General features: G+C 40.1%; 1 protein-coding gene across 4 annotated transcripts in view; it reads right to left on the reverse strand.

The window, feature by feature from the left end:
* LOC131105031 (mannosyl-oligosaccharide 1,2-alpha-mannosidase IC) overlaps positions 1-21,825 on the reverse strand; it is a 163,352-nt gene that overhangs the window by 50,539 nt on the left and 90,988 nt on the right. For all 4 annotated transcript variants that reach the window (XM_058052719.1, XM_058052720.1, XM_058052722.1 and 1 more), the window contains exon 3: positions 2,160-2,275. In XM_058052719.1, coding sequence (XP_057908702.1) covers positions 2,160-2,275 — 116 coding nt within the window. The remainder of the gene's footprint in view (positions 1-2,159; positions 2,276-21,825) is intronic.

A 21,825-nucleotide genomic window follows, 5' to 3' on the forward strand; every position in this document is an offset into this window, starting at 1 on the left:
ACTTTCTCAAAAAGGCTGAGTCAGCAGTAACGACTATAACGTATTCTATTATTTAATGCCTTATGGTCCTATGTCATTCTGATCAATCACTTTCATTTGGGCCCATCGGGAAGGACATCGCTCTCCTAGTGTGGCTGATAGGGAGGAAGCTCTAATTGGGTGACTGCAATTTGCTGGAATCACTGCAAATCTCCACTATTAATCTCCATTTCGACTCTTAGGAAATGTCCACACAGAGAATCCCATAAATTGATATCAAGAATCATTTGCCAGCCAATTGGCAATGGGGAGTTAATGGAAAAGTTAGATGAGAGAATCTCATTTTTTTTCATCTTTTTTTTTATATAAATTCTAATTAATTAGATGTTGTTCTCCTCTGCAATATTCTCGGCCTTATCAAGTTCAGGGAGGTACAAGTCCAAAAGAACTTGACAATGGACTTTGAGGAGGGGAGAGGAACGCTTCCATCACAATAAATCTCTCATATCATTGACATAATGTGAGCATCCTGCATCTTGTAGCGACAAACCAATGCCTGAAGGAAAGATTTGTGCCGAGATGTTTTCTTTTACGTGATGTATGTTTTCAGTAAGCACTTGTTGGCAGCTTGTGTTTCAATTTGCATCTCCATTGCATCAACAGGAACAAAAAAACAAAAACCTCAACCCTGCGGCTCTGACGGTAACACTTGACACAAGAGAACTTGAACTCACAGTGACTTCAATCAATTCATAAGTAAAAGATGAACTGTGAGGATTCAAATCTGTTGCAGACAGTCTGAGGGGATGTCTTTAAAAGGAATGAACATAATATAAAAATATGCAAAAGACTCTGCATGACAAGTACTTGGTATTTATTTGAGTTTTTGTATCTCATAATTGAAATATTGAGGTAGTTGTTAAATATTCACATTTAATGAGTGATTGTAATAGATTTTTAAAAAATGAATTGCTACATTTGGCTTTTATGCACTAATTAAAATACAGACAATAATAAATATGCACATTGAATATAATATAAAATGTGATTTAAATTATTAAATTATTAGGTTAGCACGCAGACCTCAGCTAGGAGACCGGAGTTTAATTCCACCCTGTGCCATCTCTGTGTGGAGTTTGCATGTTCTCCCCGTGCATGCGTGGGTTTTCTCCGGGTACTCCGGTTTCCTCCCACATTCCAAAAACATGCTAGGTTAATTGGCGACTCCAAATTGTCCATAGGTATGAATGTGAGTGTGAATGGTTGTTTGTCTATATGTGCCCTGTGATTGGCTGGCCACCAGTCCAGGGTGTACCCGAAGACAGCTGGGATAGGCTCCAGCACACCCTCGACCCTCATGAGGATAAGCGGTAGAAAATGATGAATGAATTAAATGATTAAATGATTAAATGATTAAATGATTAAATGATTAAATGATTAAATGATTAAATGATTAAATTGTTAAATGATTAAATGATTAAATGATTAAATTATTTTTTAAATTATTATTTTTTAAATTATTATTTTTTAAATTATTATTTTTTAAATTATTATTTTTTAAATTATTATTATTTTAATTATTATTTTTTAAAAGTATTATTTTTTTAAGTATTATTTTTTTACATTATTAAATTATCAAATTCTTAAATTATTTCACTATTTTCATTCATGTATTTTATTCATTTATTATTTAGTATATTGTAATATTTTGTTTCTTTGACCTACGGCATATCATTTGATTGAATTCAACCCCAGGTTCAAGTTTGTTTATTTATTTATTATAACCCTATTTACTGTGTACCTGTAAAATATTTTTAAATGTAATTTCATAAATGAAGATAATTTTTCTTAATTTTTTGTCATTTCTCCTGGCATGAAAATTGGTTAGGAGAGAGACCTGATGGTATGTACTGCTAGCATGATCATTTAATGACTCAGCGCTAATAAAGCCCACCAGCGGGCAGATGAAAGTACCACTTTCAAGTGAGTCACATTCCAAAGCTCATTAAACTGATTTGACAGCGGAGACGCGGACGATAGCTTCGCCGAGTCACGCCTTAATGTCGTCTCGCTAACGAACATGGACGGCTCATTAACAGCAACCAAATGGAGCTAGCTGGGCAAATACGTTGCTTTCATTAAGTGACTAATTGAATGATGTTAAAGAAGACACGCCTTACCGAGGTGAGGTCCAGGCTGGTCCTCACCCAATCCTTGGCGTCGTTGTACTCGTCCAACAGTCCCATGATGTAGAGCGTGTCCAGGGAGTCGATGATGGATGCTCCTCTCAGGCCACCTGCAAACACAGACAAGCCAGTTGACTACACTCATTTATTACGATCAGGATATCAAAAAAAAAAACAAAAAAACATCTGTGTGGATATATTTGCATAGAAATGAGGAGAATATACGCAGGGTCGTTTTTCCGCTAAAGTACACTGAGAAATGAAAATGCATTTTCCAGATGATTTAACTTGACAACAACAGCAACATTATTCAGTATCCTAATAATAATACATTTATCGTGTCACCACATTGTCAGGGAGAAGTCCACAGTTCCTCTTTACGCCCGACGCGGGATTCAACGAACAACACACTAAGTACGAACGCACAATGAAGGCGTTTTAATTGGATATATGAAAGGAAAGAAGGCACAGTCGAACATCTTACAGTGGAATATATAACCAAAACATTCCGACATATGTGTATTGACATCAACGTAACCTCAGTTTTATGAATTTTAAAAAATATTATCAAGATTATCATAATAATATTAGAATTTGCAAAAAAATAATAAGAAAAAAATACAGCCGCACTGTGGCCAAACTCCTCTTTGTAGGATTCCAATCCCCAGTAGGCTAACAATTTCAGATTGCATATCTCAGACTTGAGAGACAATAAAAAGCTAAAGAAAAGAAGCCGCTTTTATATTTATATTGTTATTGCCACTTTTATATTTATATTCTTATTCCTTGTTTTATTTTTATCCTTTTCCTTAATCTTATTTTACCTTCGACAAAATGCACCGTGGAGTTGCACTCAAATTTCGTTGTATGCGATGCAATGACAATAAAGGCGACTCTGAAAAGATAATTAATTAGAAATAATAATAAAAATAAAGATAATTACACTTAAACATACAAAAAGTGATAAAATATTAAGTCTTAATTCATTCATTCATCCATTTTCTACCACTTATACTCACAAGGGTCGCAGTGTTGCTGGAGCCTATCCCAGGCGGGGTACACCCTGGACTGGTCGCCAGCCAATCACAGGGCACATATAGACAAACAACCATTCACACTCACATTCATACCTATGGACAATTTGGAGTCACCAATTAACCTAGCATGTTTTTGGAATGTGGGAGGAAACCGGAGTACCCGGGGAACATGCAAACTCCACACAGAGATGGCCGAGGGTAGAATCGAACTCGGGTGTCCTAGCTGTGTGGCCTGCGCACTAACCACTCATGCACCATGCAGCCTGTTTAAGTCTTAATATTATACAGAAATGAACTTATTTTATACTTGTATGGTAGTGAAGGACTCTACACTGCTCCTGCAGTGATCTGCCTGTTCGCTTAATACATAATTCATACCAGCAATACCCGGGACCGGATTATGTCTATCCAAATGCTTTGGATGACATGCTATCATACATGTAATACAATATCCTCAAAGGTTGTATCATCATTAGACAAATGGTCAATGACTTATGGACTTTATCAGTCGCTAAGTCTTGCCCAGTGCCCCTGACAGTCGTGTTGTTCAACCAAACCTGGTCAAATTTTACACACATTGTACCCAATTTCATGGCAATTTGACTAAACACCAAGTGACAGTGTGTTTTCTAGAGTGCAATGAGCTATGGAGGTTGGATATTTAATAGCAGCACCACCATGTGGTATATTAGTCTGAACAATAATAGCAAAGGCAATACAGTGGGGGTGCAGGTTTTTTTATTTTTACATTTTCACCCTTTCATGTTCAAGTGACACCACAGGGTGTCCTAATATTTGAGTGCTGTGTATCCCCCTCTGGTGGCCACTTTCCATCCTCACGTGACCGTTAATTAACCAGCACAACGCAACACTGAACATGCACTGTATTGAATGACTATCAACGTGTTATGAGGAAAATTATAATCAGGAAATTTTAATAACAAGAATTGTGAATCATTGCGCTGGAGGGCAAAGACATGCTAGATTATTGGAAACATGCAATAGTGAGGAAAGCGTCTAAGTTTAATGAGACAAGATGAAAAATGTTCTTTTTCTACAGAGAACGAGCTGACCCGAGCAGACGGCAGATTAGACGTGATGCAACCGCAAGGCAACGTGCTGCACATTTTGTATACACTGAAAAACTTGTTAAATGTGCATTTCAATCACCAATGAAATCAAGTCTTTCATTTCTAGGACCAATAAAAGAGAACAACCATAAGAAGACAATGGTGACTCCAAATTGTCCATAGGTATGAATGAGTGTGAATGGTTGTTTGTCTATATGTGCCCTGTGATTGGCTGGCGACCAGTCCAGGGTGTACCCCACCTCTCGCCCGAAGACAGCTGGGATAGGCTCCAGCACCCCCCCACAACCCTCATGAGGATAAGTGGTAGAAAATGAATGAATAAATGAATGCTCTATTCTATTCTAAGATCCTCATGACCAAAAAAACATACAAGTCAAAGATCCAAAAATGCTATTTCAAAGATCCTCTATTTGACAGGAGAGCACAGATTGTTTTTCAGGAACTACACCAACAACCAAGATCTTCTATAGGTGACACGAGCGCTCTGCTGTTTATATATATAGTAAGTAGATTCAAAGACTGTCTATTTGACAGGGCTGCACGGTGGACGACACAGGGGTTCAATTCCCCCCTTAGGCATCTCTGTGTGGAGTTTGCATGTTCTCCCCATGCTCCTGGTACTCCGGTTTCCTCCCACATTCCAAAAACATGCTAGGTTAATTGGCGACTCCAAATTATCCATAGGTATGAATGAGAGTGTGAATGGTTGTTTGTCTATATGTGCCCAGTGATTGGCTGGCGACCAGTCCAGGGTGTACCCCGCCTCTCGTCCGAATACAGCTGCATAGTGACGATAAGTGGTATAGAAAATGAATTAAGGATTAATTAATCTCCACTCACACAGCGTGGCCATGCTATTTTGTGTAGAATTTGTCATTATATAAAGGCATAACGCCTGAATTGATCAGTTATGGAGTTGAAGCAAATATTCTTGGACCCATTGGTAAGCTACTCAAAATCACCCCCAGTATGACCCCTGCCATACTATGTGTATATGTTCATGAAATGACACACAATAGTGTTTTGAGGATAAGACATAATTAAAATAAAATTGTTCAGTGATATTTGAGTTATCATGTACCCTGTGAACGTGATATCCACTTGTAGCTTTCCCGTGGAACAAAAATGAGCTCTACTAACCGCATTGCTTATTTGTTTTATAAAACAAATTTGGAGTCCCATCTATAGGTGGATAACAAGCTGATGCCAGTGTCAGGTAGACCAGTGAGAGCTAGGTAAAGCGTGTAAACAAAAAGGGAAGAAAAGTCGATCAGCAATAGGTTTGATAAGGGAGTGATCATACATGCTGGCATCGATTGGCATAGCCAGTGCCAAGCTGAAGCTATGGAGGATTTACAGACTAGTGATTATGGCGGAGGGCTGCATGGCGGTCGTGTGGTTAGCGCGCAGGCCTCACAACTTTGAGACCAGAGTTCAATTCCACCCTCAGCCACCCATTTTCTCCCGGGACAGTGGTTTCCTCCCACGTTCCAAAAACATGCTAGGTTAATTGGCGACTCCAAATTGTCCATAGGTATGAATGTGAGTGTGAATGGTTGTTTGTCTATATGTGCCCTGTGATTGGCTGGCGACCAGTCCAGGGTGTAACCCACCTCTCGCCTGAAGACAGCTGGGAGGATAAGTGGTAGAAAATGAATGAATGAATGAAAGACTATCGCGGGAACACGGAACTTGTTGGCTACACACGAGTGTTGCTGACCACAAAACTTGTTGTGTAGAAGAAGCTTGAACTAGACTTCGGTTGAGCGAGCTGGGAAGAAGACGTTCATCTGAGAGATTTTTAAAGGTGAAAACTCAACAGTTAGTTACAAAATCTTATGAATGACAACAGAACCGATGTTGTAATAGCGGTAAGGAGCAAACTGATCCACCAGCATTAATAAGTAATGTTAGTATGGCAAGTATAACACACATGAGTTGCACTGAGCCCGTAACTACACTTGGAGGTTGCCTACAGCCACAGCTTTTAATGCCCATATTTTTTGACCCAGCGCTAAATTAGACACCCCACACATTCTGACTATTGAAAAGAGGTGTAAATTGGACAATTTATGGTATGTTAAATGCATGTTTTCTATTAAATGAATGAATGTTGTCCATGTATAAAGACTTCTTTTGGGTTGACATTTTGGGAACAAACAACAAGGTGAAGAGTCTAGAAGACAAACGAAATCAGATACGGGGCACCTTCCGAGGCTTGAAAGTGTCGAGAATCCCAATCCGTATAAAAAGGGAACAAAATGCCCCCAAAGTGAAGAAGATTGATTGACTGGGAGGACAGATGGCGCAGATCAATCCATTTATGTTTGTTCCCTCCTACAGCTTATTTATTTCTGCAGCTCTGTGACACAATTGGGCAGAAGCTCTGAGGTACTGACTGAGGGTAATGTCTCATACATTTGGACAAACACATTAAATGAGACATTCGTGCATTATAAGAAAAAATAAACTTGTGAACAATGTAGACAATATATATGTGAATTATTCTGTCTTTCTATTATACAAGGCTATCATTAATAGCAGGCAGGAGGAGCGATCGCATTAATCATATGACAAGTACGTTGCGTGTACATTCTGCTCTGACTATTATCTTTGAGTCTATTATAAAAGGTGGTGGTTATCATTAATAATCGACCTGATTTAGTGTATGACCTGTGCGTTACATCCATGTGTACTGCAGGTTTTGACTATGTAGAATATGCAGTGACTTCATATTTGGTTCTATTAGGAAAAGTGGCAGTTATCATTAATAGCAGGAGTGACATATACACCGCCTGCGTGTGCCTATGCCGGGACAATTATACATTCGTAAATTCATTTTTGACTATGTGGATTATTTTCATGTTTTTCCATGTATTTCTTCTATAAAAGGTGGTGGCTGTGATTAATAACTGGCAAGAGGAGCGATCAGATTGACAGAATGACATGTCTATGTTACGTCCAGGAGGTCACACATGAGTGAGTGTCCTGCAGACTTTGACCATGTAGGTTTTTCAAAGACTGTTTATTTCATCACATGATACAACGCATGAACAATCATACATTCGGCTTTGACTATGTTGTAGATCATTTTTGACTCTAATGTATTTATATTATGAAAGGTGGCAGTTATCGTACTTAGTCGGCTTTTACTTTGCAGATTATTTCTAGTATTTGTATGTATTTCTTTAATGAAAGGTGGTGGTTATCATGAATAACTTGAGGGCCCATTAATGATGATATGACATGTCTACGTTTGCCTGTCCGTGAGCACTTAAGAGTTTAAATTAAATACTTTTCTGCTTTGGTGGAGACCGAATAAAACAAATAAATGCGCAGTCTCAATTTTCAACAAACGTTCCTGACAAGTAAGCAGTGAGAATGAGTAAGCATGAACATATGGATATGCTAAAAAAAAAATCATGAGCGTTTAAGCATGGTACTAATTGTTGAAAGCAGCAAAATAGAGAGAAAGAAAGAGCGAGAGAGACACTCGGTTTTGTTTTAAAATGTCAATCAGTGGCGCCAGGTTGCCGACTTTAATCTTTGCTAATCCCAAATATATTGAAGTGATTATGCGAATGATCAATTAGCCGCTTCATTGCTTCACTGTGAAACGGATCAAAGCAAACGTGTACTAATAATAAACTCTAATAAACACTAATGACAACCTCTCACAGACTCATATTCGTATCGATCCCATTGCCGTTGGATGTGAGACGTGAGCACCCAAAGGCAGAGAAATCAAGCACAAAAATGACAAGAGACATGCAAGCCGTCGCCTCGTGTTCATTAATCATGGCTGTCACGGGACGGTCAGCGGCGGTCGCAGGCGGGATGCATTAAGACGACCACAGTCCTCTCGATCAATCATTCACCATGCCATGTTGAACTCCCTCGAGCCGTTTTTTTTTTTTAACTACACGCACACACATAACTGTGATGCATGTGTGTGTCATTATAAAGTACTCCTTTCATTAATAATTGCACTAGGGATAGCTCAGAGGCAACATGTCTGCTCTCATTTGCTTAGCTCGTACAATGGAAAATCAACAGCCACAACATTAGGTATACTATACACGCTCTAATAACAACTACTGTGAGATAAGTGGTGTAAAAAATAACTGGTAACTGGTAATGACTCCCCTCCTATCCTGACCACTTTCTACAGAGGGACCATCGAGAGCCTGCTGACCAGCTGCATCGCCGTCTGGTCTGGGAGCTGCAAGGCCTCGGACTGGATGTTACTGCAGATCATTGGGACCCCGCTCCCCCCCCCCCATTAAGGACATAGCAAACACCCGCTGCGTATCAAGAGCCCGTCGGATCTACTCCGTCTCCACACACCCCCAGCATGGACTGTTTTCTCTCCTGGCGTCGGCGAGAAGGCTCTGCAGCATCCGCTGTAGAACAACCAGGTTTAGAGACAGCTACTTCCCCCTGGCCATCAGACTGCTCAGTGCCAAATAAGCCCCTCTACCTGCCCACACGCTCAACCAAAACTTGAAATTATTGTTATTCTAAATTCATTCATTCATTCATTTTCTGGCGCTTTTCCTCACAAGGGTCGCGGGGGTGCTGGAGCCTATCCCAGCTGTCTTCGGGCGTGAGGCGGAGTACACCTTGGACTGGTGGCCAGCCAATCACAGGGCACATATAGACAAACAACCATTCACACTCACATTCATACCTATGGACAATTTGGAGTCGCCAATTAACCTAGCATGTTTTTGGATTGTGGGAGGAAACCAGAGTACCCGATGAAAACCGGGGAGAACATGCAAACTCCACACAGAGATGGTCGAGGGTGGAATTGAACCCTGGTCTCCTAGCTGTGAGGTCTGCGCACTAACCACTAGAGGACTGGGGGACTGGGGCCAGAAGAGAAAAGATGCATACAAATATACAGGCCAGTATATACTACGTATATACAGTAAATATAACAACCATAAGTCATGTGCTTTGTTGTTGTGGGTGATGCTAAGTGATGCAGATGCCCACATTCACACTAATCACACTGGCTCCGTTGCCACTGGTCACGGGTATCCAATTATCAATCGCAGGGGCAATGGCCGTCTTGTTAGCGCTAATGCTGTCTGGCAGGGAAGAAGCAGGGGGTTTGCGCGCCGATGAGTCAGCGCCATGTTAACCATGGCCCAGCTTTTTGCCATTCAGGGCACGGTTGACGGTTCAGAAGACGGATAAAATGCTCTGCGGTCTGACAATTATGAGGATCGGAAAGATCGGGGGAGGAGTGGCAGCAGGATTAAGTTGGTTTATAAACCGTCTTAATGAAAATCAAACTAAAATCAACTCGGAGGAAGTGAGAAATGTCACCACGTACATCAGTCAAGATGGCTGATTTCTTATGTCTACATGAGGAGGGCTCACAATGTGGATACACAGGACATTTTATTAGGTACGCCTGCACCATCTGCTGACACAACGACTGATGATGAATGCATTACAGTGGTTGTGGTTTACTGCACTGCATTACAATATTTCTAATATTTTGACCATACCGCCACAATATTTGGGCTGGAAAATCCTGTTTATTTCCAGGGAATTAACAGGGATGAACTGGAAATTACGGAATACGGTTTTTGAATGAAAATTACATTCCAAAAATAATTTCATAAAAACAAAAAACAAAAAATTCTAAATTAAAATAATTTAAAAATATAATTTTCCATGGAAATTGTTAAATGTGAAAAATTTGTCAAATTATTCTAAACATGTCGGAGAAATAAATATATTTGTAATAGCAATAATAATTAAAATAATAATTCAATTATATTATAAAATAAATGATTCCTAATTATTATATTTCATAATAATAATAAATATTTTTATATTCATTATATTATTAACCTTAAAAATATTTTATTGATTCACAAAATGTAAACGCTTACTTAATAATAATAATAATAATAATATTTAATATTAATAATAATATTTAATATTAATAATAATAGTTAATATTAATATTAATGCCACTCAATATATCATGGAAATGTGTCAATTATATCAGCAAAACAACCTAAACACCAGTAACAAAAAATCTCTATATATTATATAATATACAGTACATACAATTGAACTTCCAAACAGATCAGAATGAATACTGCACTGTGCAAAATGGAGGACAACAGTTATTGATTTCTGAGCACTTGTTTAAATACAGGGAGCTTGAAGGACTGGTTCGAGAAACCTGAAACCGCATAGTTCTTCATCAGTGCAAACCTAGCACTTCCACTTTGACCTAGGATACATCGGCTTTGTGTAGACATAAGAGAGCATTTCAACTGACCTCTTGTCAATCAATAAGCGATCAGAGCTTCAAACACGGACCGAGCGAGGCGCACACATTATCCTAATCAAAAGCAAACACCCAATGCAAACGACCAAGACTTTTAGAGTGCCGTCACGCTTTAATCTAATTGGCTGCGTATAATTTTCCGCAAAGTGTGTTCAGTGCATCCATCTTGGCTGATATGACAGCCTTTCAGATGAGATTACGTGGCGTTGTGATCCGCGGTGTTGTTATCCAACTCCCACAAGACCGATCGATCACTCACTATGGCTCGTATAAAAAAACCAAACAGGACTGGAGGTAAAAGCTGGAAGATCTGATTAGGACTTTACTAAGAATGCTAAGCACACTAAGGAACGGGTATTCCCAGGTCGTATGAGAAATGTGGTGAGTGTTCCGTCCAGGGCGGGCTATACCAACCCTGACATTGTAAAACGCCTCACCTTTACACATCCTTAGTGAAACATCATAATGATGACATCTTATTGGCTGCAAGACGTTCCAGAACGGGGGTGGTCAACTACGAGCAAACTGGGGAAGGATGGGCTGGAAATGCCCCCCCCAGGGTTGCACTAATAGAAGTACGCCTGTTTCCCGTAGAACGGTTGCCCACTCACTGTACACCCACACTGTCGAAATATGATACCTTAAAGCAAAGACTTGACCGCTTCACCTCTGCGGTTTGCTGTTTCTCAACCTCCTTCACATTACCCCCTCGGACCCCGACCCCCCCACCATGTTTGCAAGCATAAAATTCAGAGTGTTCGTGGCGGAAGAGGATGGTGGGAGAATTACGAGTGAAACTGCATGAAATGAATTTCTTTTTGTCGTTATACTCCCGCCGCAAGGCTTCTGGGAACTTTCGCACCTTGCTCAACGGTCGGGGTCACACTTCAGAGGCGGCAAAAAAAAAAAGGGGGGGGGGGGGGGGGGTCGCAGATGATAGCAACTGCCCTCCGGTGCCCTAGAAACCAGGGAGGGTGACACGGCTTTCAGGCATGGATTTATGCCACACTGAGTGATGTGAAGTGTTACTTGTAAGGCTAACCTACATTCCTGTAGGCGATAATGTCAAAGATTTTTATTTCAAGCTGTTTTAAGAGAATCCAGCTTTCTCTAGTTCTCGGTGAATAAGGAGCTTCTCCTGGAAGAATTAACTGCAAATCGAGAGCGTTTGCCATCTTTTGCTAACTGGATAGATGATGCAGACTGAGCAGCTAACGGCTAATCTTTGTCCAAAGGTTACAATGGTGTCGAATAAGCATGGACTTGACTTTCAGCAGGCTCAAAGACTAGCTGACGGTCGTAAAATCATAAAATCCCAGTAGAATATATTGGATATGTCCGTCTTTGTTCTGCGTGGAGGACACAGCTGACACTTTTTTAGTTACATCTTCCCGTTCTGGTGACACAAGTCAAAAATGGTTTTGTCATATTTCATTAAAAAAATTACATAAAACCAAGGGTGTCCAAAATGTGGCACAGGGACCATTATCTGCAAGATGTTTTTTTTTTATTGGTCCTTGCCAATTCTAAAAATAAAATGAATAAATAAAGAAAACTATATTATTAGTAGGGATGCTTCGATCAGGGTTTTATGCTGCCGATTCTGATACCGATCATCCATGAGTGAGATTGTTTCTACATGTTTAGTTGGGGAGGTGGCGGAATAGTGTTTGTGTCAATTTCCTCCAGATTCCGCATTTAACAGTGGATTCCATTAACGCTGAAATCATAGGGCCCTACACGGGGTTCTCTGCAGGCCGCAATAGTACGAGACACGGGTGATCCTTTTTAGTGATTGGCATATGCTGATCACATGATTATTACAAAAATCGACCAATACTGATCGGCGGCCGATCGATCGAAGCATCCCTAATTATTAGCCATTACGCTAATTTGCTGTAGCACCTCTAACACTTAGCATATTTTGACCTACAACACCAGTCACAGGTTTAGACACATCTCCATTTTTCTGTATGCAGCCATCAATGTAAATATACTGTGTAGGGATGTCAGATTAGTGCATTATTTGCAATCAATTAATTAGTCATATTTAGTGCATTTTTTTAAATCTTGTAAAATTGTTTTTTTATGCATTGGGCTTCTCATGGTTGAGTTGTTGGGGTGAAACAATGGTCAGTCGACCTGAAGTCGACATTGATTGGCTGTCATTGTTTTTGGGCTTGTGCAGCATTAGCTGATTGGCTTGGGAGGGCAAGGTGAGGAGAAGCGAGCAGCGGAGAGAAGACCTGAAAATGTAGATGCATGAGTGTCCAATGAATGGAAAATGTACCATTCAGAGTGATTTTTAGGTGAGATTAATTAGAGGATTAATTTAAAATCCTTATAGTTTTTTTTAACATCTCTTGACAACACTGATAATGTGATCAATGAATGTCTGTTAGGATATTTTGTGGTCATGTGCGATCATCAATAGCAAATGTGAAAACTTTATTCCAAAGAGTTTCTATCAGCTTTCCATGTTGGGTGAGAAAACATGAGCGACCAGAGATTTTTTTTTTTTTTATCCCAAAACTGCTGGCTAAAAAGACGGGGGCGGTGTGGGGTGGATACAACCCGGGCGGATGTGATTGAGGAGAGCATGCTGCACTCAAGCAGCTCTAAATAAAGTTCTGTATATTAATAGTCCCCTAAAACCACCACCAGCTTAAGCGCTTGGCAGGAAACGCTCGTGATTAAAGCTGCCAAACACTGATTACTACGACATGTCCCCGGTCGCAGCAGCGTCATCGCTGCAGTGATTCCCGGGGGGGGCGACGTCACCGCAGACTGATCAGTGATCGCAGATTACATAAACAGTCGATTTAAGCATCTTAACGGGACCGAATACCACAACGGGCAAAAAACATCAAGCAGTTCTGTACACAAGATTGAGTCAATTTGACCCTCGCTCTGGTCGCCATCAGCCTGCAATCGAAGCGGTACAGTAAAATGGGAGCACAATCCCCCATAATCCCGCAGCATCGTCATACATTCAGAAACCAGATTTTCATCATCTCGGGTATAATCCCTTTGCAGGGGCTTGATGATGGGTCTGCGCCCCCCCAAGAGAGAGACTTGTCCTAATCCCTGAAAGAATAGAGGAAAAACTTGGTGGCGATGATGTCGGAAACATTGCGCTGTGGTCATTTTCTTTGTTCGCCTCACGTTACTCGGACATAATATAGCTAATTCGTGGATGTAAGCGGTACTTTTTCCAAACATTTTCACACAAAGGACCAAATACAAAAACAAAACGTATACAGTCATGTGACAAAATAACAAGACAGCATATGTAGTATAATACAGACATCATCTAAATTGTGCATTCATTAGATGTTTTGTTTAATTGCGGCCATGTTTTTCAAATCATTTTGCTCAAATTCGGTACACTTGTCCCTTAAAGCTGTGTACCAGATTTCCCAAAAGTTCAGTGGGTTAAGTAGAACCTGGTGAGCTATCAAAAATTTCAAGTCAATCCAATCTGACTTAGATATCAAACTATGGGGTTTAATAACAGTGCCAACTTGTGGTGTATTTGTCAGAACAATTACAATAACATCTAATCTTTATGCATTATGCATTATCACATAGTATCAACATTTGGGACATCTGTTTTTAATATCTAACTTTTTATATCTGATTGCTGTGCCCCGCCCCGCTTTTACTCATGTTTTAACTGTGTATTAAGGAATAAATATTGTATTTTGGTGTGTCTTCTACTCTGTTTACTTGCTTTATTCAACTCCATTCTTCTGTAAAGTGTCTTTGAGTATTTTGAAAAGCGCTATACAAATAAAATGTATTATTTATTATGATTAAAATTGAGGTGAAAGAAAAAGTACCAAACAAAAGTATGCGTTCAAGGACTGTCCAATAAAGCGGGACAAGCAGCCGCTCATATTAAACATGTAAAAACGGTGGAATTTCTAACACTGTATTATTATTATAATATTTCAACATGTTTTTTTTAACATTATGCATGAATGTTTACACAGCCAGGTGGTTGGGGAACCCTGCCTACAGCATGCTTGAGGATATGATTAAAAATAATGTAAGAATGACATACGTATCTATAGAACTGGCTTCTTTGTTTTATAATGTGAAATTAATGTTTGTTTGTCTATATGTGACCTGTGATTGGCTGGCGACTAGTCCAGGGTGTACCCTGCCTCTCTACCCAAAGACAGCTGGGATAGGCTCCAGCATACCCGCGACCCTTGTGAGGATAAGCGGCATAGAAAATAGATGGATGGATTAATGTCCACATCAACAAATGTAACCATTGAATCGTGTCTGTACACTTTATGGCTGTATGATTTTTCTGCTGAACACTTTTGACAGGCGCTCCGGTCGAAAACGTCACATGTGTCACAAAAAGAATCATCATCCAATGTTGAATTTATATCATCGGTTGTTTTTTGTTTTTTTTGCAATGTACTCTCAGATCAGATTTATCACCTAAATGCAGGTTGCTATAATAACAGCTGATGTCTTCCACATCATGATGGAGCCCATGGGATGTGAAACTGGATAGACCAGGGGTCTCAAACACGCGGCCCGTGGGCCAAATGTGGCCCGCAGGACACTAGTTTGAGGCCCCCGCCTTGATATGAAAGTTTAATGTTAGTGCGGCCCGCGCAAGTTTGATATGGATGCTGTATGGTATCATGTACCCAGAAAAAATTATTACGTTTGATTAATGTTCATGTTAAAGGTTAAATAACTGTTAATAGTTATCCTCCCTATCCGTGTGGAAGTGGTAGGTTTTTGGCTATTTAAGTTTAAAGGAAATAACTTGAAGGCTACCGTTTAGGTCGCTAGCTCTCTAGTTTGCGAGTTAGCATGTGTCTCAAGACCCTGCAGTTGCGCAATATGTTGTAAATAAAAAGAGTATAAATGTGACTATAGTCGTGTTTTGTCATGTCTACAGGGCTCTAATAATGCTTTGTTAATTATAATCTGAAAAAATAATTTGTCTACCCACCAACTATATGTGGTTTCTTAAGTTTTTATTATTTGCCGTTTTATTATTATTATTATATTTATTTATTTATTACTGATTGATTGATTTTCTTTACTCTTGATTTGTTTATTTATATTTCATCTTATTTTGTGTAGAAAAATAAAAAGTAAGATATTTGAGAACAGTGGAATGTTTTATCAGAGCTTTTCTTGTAGAAAATTGCGAAGTTTTTTTTTATTTTTTTGTTTTTAATAATGCGGTTTTTTTTTTTGTTTTTTTTTTTGGAAAACCTGATGCAGCCCAGTCTCACCCAGACCCGAGCTCCAGTGGCCCCCAAGTAAATTGAGTTTGAGACCCCTGGGATAGACCCAAGGTGTAGAGTGGGCATATGGTAACAAGACTTCTTTCCTTCAACCTCAGCACCAGGGACTATTGAGAGGTAATTGCCAGGGAGGGTAAATACTTGTCTCCGAAGAATGTTGAAGGTAATTGCTGGTGGAAGATGTTGCCAGTTGAATGCGTTTAATATTAGAGTGGTGGTGCTCCAGGCTTACTGTATGTGTGCATGCCAGCTAAATCACATAAGCAGTAAAAGTTTCATAGAAATAAGTGCTTCCTAAGCAGAAATCACAAGAAGCTCAGTCACTGCTGTTTGTCGTACAAGATTACAATCAGGATGTTCGACAACGCAAATTGATCTTAAATCCCGCGCTGCTATTTGCTCTGTAAATCATTATTTCACCTTTCAGTTCAGCCACTAAACAATAAATAGCCGTGGCTCCATCATTTGGACCATTGATCCATGCTAAATCACCGTTGCCGGCCAATCTCCTTCCCCTCTCTCCGTCACCTCGGAGCACCTGGCAGATGCTGCTTTAACAGCACATGAGATGGTCCAATAAACATTTGGTTTTAAACGGTTCCCCAGGCTCACCGCTAGAGAGGGAGAAAGGTGAAGGGTTCACACGAAGGAGTATGAGATTTTGTATTCAGCAAAGAGAGCCAACTCTTGGGATGAGGACAGGAGAGAAAAAATCACAAAAGTCAACATTTATATTATATGAACAATTTCATGTACAGTGAAACCGCTGTTACATAAATATGTTGCTTAGGTTTGTGTACACTTCCCAGTTAGCATACATTATGCACTGCAGGAGTCTAACTGAGTTGCAAATGTACTTTTATCACAAAACGTCCCTGTTAGCAGCGTGTTAGCATGGAATCCTAAACCCAAAGTCATTGGCTGCGTTCCAAACCGCATACTCACCTACTACTCATACAAACTATGCAGTATTCAGTGTGTCTACACTGGTAGTATGCGATTTTTGAGTATGCGAGAAGTTTCCGGATCCAGAAATGTTGAATCCAGAAATATTCCGGATCCAGAAATATGTATCATCAGCTTACTACTCACACTCAAATTACCCAGGATGCAACGTGATGTGATGTCACCAAGAAAAAAAAAACATTGGCTGAACACTGAGCAGCAGGATGGACCAAACGGCGATGTCAAGCAGGATATATTGAGTTGGTTCGCTTCTTGGTTTCAAAGTAAAAGCAGCAATTTATCACTATGGTTTTTTTGTATGAGAAAAGTAAGGCGGTGTTTTATTTTGTGAAAATAACTGAAAGTGCGGGGCGGCACGGCGGTCTAGTGGTTAGCTCGAAGACCTCACAGCTAGGAGACCAGGGTTCAATTCCACCCTCGTCCATCTCTGTGTGGAGTTTGCATGTTCTCCCCGTGCATGTGTGGGTTTTCTCCGGGTACTCTGGTTTCCTCCAACATTCCAAAAACATGCTAGGTTAATTGGTGACTCCAAATTGTCCATAGGTATGAATGTGAGTGTGAATGGTTGTTTGTCTATATGTGCCCTGTGATTGGCTGGCGACCAGTCCAGGGTGTACCCCGCCTCACACCTGAAGACAGCTGGGATAGGCTCCAGCAAACCCCCGCGACCCCTGTGAGGAAAAAGCGGTAGAAAATGAATGAATGAACTGAAAGTGCGTTGCTCACTTCGGCTAGCTTAAATTTTGCCGAATTTGTCCGAACGAAATTGGAAATGGTTGGTATTTGGAGAACTAAATGGCACACTTGGGATCTAAACAGCCACTTTCTCACCTGATTTAAAAAAAATCTCAATAAAATGATGTATTTAAAGAGTTTATAGCTCAAGTGAAATCAGCTTCAGCCTGTCCATTTCGGCTCGGATAGGAGCACAATGCATTATGGGTTATCATGTAGTACGCTGTCGTGTAAACGCTTTGCATACTGTCTGATGGATTGGGTATGCAGTATGGAGTGTGGATAGTATGGGCATGGAAATATGTAGTAGTTAGTATGCAGTTTCGAACACAGCCATTGTCCCCTAGTTCAGTCGCCCTATCTATGACATCATCAGCGTTGGACTCTGTAGTGCTTTGCTAACAAAAATTTAGGCTATATGCCTCTGCCTCTTTTCTGTTGGATTAAGACTGCAAAATAACACCACAATGGAACCATAGAAAGTAGCAAGGTTGAGAAACACAATAGAATTGAGGAGATAACTCACAAGAAAGATAAAGAGCCGTGTGGATGTCCGTGTGCATCTGGCTGCCTGATAGCCATCTTGTCAACAATCCATTTTGGTAGTGAGGTCATTGATGGACCCCGAGCAGGACTCCCAGGTACTTATAGGACATTGGTGGACTCCAAATGAGAGAGTAATCTTCCACCGCTGACAAAGGCTTTTTGTTTTTGTCTTTATGAATTATTTTTCAAGTTATTTGCTTAGCATTCTGACTGTCACGCATGTACAGGTGAGTGTTGTCCACCATTTTGGCTGGATTAGCTTCTGTTTGACTGATGATCACGGCATAATCTCCGAGCCTCAAAAACTCCCCATATTCCATCAACGCCGTATTAAATTAAAGCTTTTTTTATGTGCTTCTACTGTGAGATAGTTTTCGTTGCATGTGCTTGGTTTTGTTTTGGTCTTGTTTTGGCACAGTGTGAAGGAACGTGGGAGTATGACATTCCCCAATAACACGAGCCACAGGTTATCGTTTTTTCTCGATATTTATCAGTAAATGGTATCATGGCCGATCGATCGGAGCATCCCTAATTATTAGCCACCACAAAAGGTCCAGTAGCATGCCTTCCACCAGCCAACAAGTATGTTTACACTGAAAACCTCCCACATGTGGAAGGGTCAGCTATGACAGATTGCAATGTTTTCAACACACAATCCCAAACTTTGCCCACACCATTTACTAGACAAAGGTTAACGTGTCAGTTGGCGGGGGCTTTGACGTTGTCCACAAGGGGTTGAATGTCTCTCGGTTCCGATTAGGGCCTTGCACATCAAAGAGAAAGGAATAGAGTGGATGGGAAATTGTATCACATCAAAAGAAGAAAGGAGGGGGCGCATCGGGCAGCGAGTGGGAGTTTCGTTTTAAAAAGCCTTCAACCTGAGCCCTTAACTCTACCTTAAATTATAAGCTGAAACCTAAAGGGCAGCTGTAACTCTAAATTTTAGACTTGCACTGATAGACAAATAATTATTGATTATTATTATCTCCAGTAATGTAAAGTCTTCATAAATGTAACTGTTATGCTTGATGGCAGCCATGTTTTTCCACCATTCATTCATTTTATACCGCTTGTACTCACAAGGGTCACGGTGGGGTATGCTGGAGCCTATCCCAGCTGTCTTTGGGCAAGAGGCGGGGTACACCCTGGACTGGTGGCCAGCCAATCACAGGGCACATATAGACAAACAACCATTCACACTCACATTCATACCTATGGACAATTTGGAGTCACCAATTAACCTAGCATGTTTTTGGAATTTTTGTGGGAGTAAACCGGAGTACCTGGAGAAAACCCAGGCATGCACGGAGAGAACATGCAAACTCCATTGCCGAGGGTGGAATTGAACTCGGGTCTCCTTGCTGCAAGGCCTGTGCGCTAACCACTCGGTCGCCGTGCAGCCATTTTTCCACCAAACTTATTCAAATTTTCCACACTTGTGCTTGTCAGTCGCCTAAAAGTGTGTACCAAAATTTGTGGTGATTTGGCTAAACACACTAGAGTGTTTGTTTTGTAAAGACGGTTCAATAACAGCACCACTATGTGGTGTATATTTGACCGAAAAATTATCACACAGGAAACATTGAAGGAAAACTGATCATATGAATGAGAAAATTCAATGACTACTTTGTAAATATTGGTCCCAATTTAGAAGATAAAATATCCCAAACTCCTTGTAATTCGAGCAGGGGTGTCATACTGGTGCCGTGGAGGGCCAAGACGCTGCAGGTTTTCTTTCCTGCTGCTCACTAAAGCAGGTGATTGTAATGATCAACACTTTCAATTTGAGGGACGGAGCTCTCAATTAAGTCACCTGCTGGTGATTGCTGGTTGGAAAGAAAACCTGCAATGTTGAAATAAAAACTGTATATGTAACGATTACACATACATAAAGTGGAAGAGCTTCAAGGATGAACCTTTAAATGTGAGCTAGCTCATACTGTTTACCTTTAAAAAGAGGCTATAATGGGACTGTGTCCGCAATGATTTATTGCCCGTAACAAACGGCAATATAAACCCTGGTTTGCGTTTCATCTAGAGTGTGCTTAGAGGGAATTAGACGTCTTTTATCAGTGACCGTGAGGAGTTTTTCCAACCGTTTCAGTCTCAAAGCATCCCGCCTTGGTTTGAAATCCGAGGCGATCGGCTCTCCAGTCCACCATATTGTTGTAGCTTAACCAGAAAACATGATAAATCCACTCCTACTGAGCTAAGAGTTTACTTGAGGGATTCATTGTCAGGATTTTTCCCAGCCTGGTAACCCAGAGACATGCGGAAAAGGCATCCAAGAGCAACAGACTGTCCTGCTTCGAAAAATGTTCCCTGAACTGCTTTTGTATGCAAGCAGCACTTTATGTGATGGACACTTGACTTGGAAAAAAACAACAACCTGCTGCTTTGTTGGGGTCGTCGCTGCTGGCCTGGTGTTCTCATGCTCACTCTCGGGATCTGGGTTGTGGGTGTGGGACTCCAGAAGATTCTGCCCATCTATGCTGAGGGTGCCCTGCTCAATGTTAATTTAAGATTCCATGGATAATTTCACTATATATATATATATATATATATATATATATATATATATATATATATATATATATATATATATATATATATTTAATCAGGGCTGTCAATCCATGAAAATATTTGATCGTGATTAATCACATTTGTCCATAGTTAACTCACAATTAATCGCATTTAATCACAAATATAAATACATTTAAATCTATAATAAGTAGGTAAATTATTAAATGTGCAACTGCATTACTACAATTACATCCAATTTTATGTAAAAATATATCAATTTTGGATCTATGGGTCATTATTTAAAACAATACAATCTGCAAGAATATTTTTGTATTACTATTTTTCTTTATTATTAGCATATTAGCCCACAAATGTTCAGCAAATACAAAATGTGAGTGAGTGAGACCTCTGTTAAACGAAACTTTCGTTAACGTATCATTAACGTAATAGTAATGGGGGTGCATGAATAAAAAAGAAAAACATTTAGCATCTAACACTCGTAATTACGAGTGTGCCTGAATGCCTCTCTGTGCAAGGAGCTTGAAGCAGGAAGGAGACAATGTTAAGTTGTTCATTGCTCTGTGTGCATCATACTGTAGCAACAAATAAGTAAGTTTGATGATTTTGAGCATGAAGAGTGTTTCATCTTGAAGATTTAATTCATATTGTTGTTCCAATTAATCCCGGCATGGGTCTTTATCGATGTAATTTGTATTACGCATACTGTTAAGAAGGTGGTGAGTGGTACCTTTAAGAGAGACCATGGAAAGATTCCGGTCAGAAAATGGACACTTCATACTCAACAAACGGGATCAAAACTAGCAAACTGCTGTTGGTTATGATCGAGCTATGTAGCTTTTTATAAGAAGAGTGCATCATGTAACTCCTCGGTCACAAGTTGCTGCTGCATTCACGGACACTATACCCCCTCTCGGAGGCTGAGCTCGTTAGATCAAAATTTACTCATGGTCCCTCGTAGTCGTTTTAGGACCCGAGGAGACCTATCTTTTCAGGTTGTGGCGCCGAGGCTCTGGAATGACCTTCCACCCTCCCTACGTTCGCTTGACTCTGTCGATGCATTTAAGAGTAACCTTAAAACTCACTTGTTTTTGCAAGCATACCCAGCTCAGTAGATTTAGGGTACTATGACCATCATAT

Source organism: Doryrhamphus excisus, chromosome 17 (assembly GCF_030265055.1).
Source record: "Doryrhamphus excisus isolate RoL2022-K1 chromosome 17, RoL_Dexc_1.0, whole genome shotgun sequence".
NCBI classification, from domain to species: Eukaryota; Metazoa; Chordata; class Actinopteri; order Syngnathiformes; family Syngnathidae; genus Doryrhamphus; species Doryrhamphus excisus.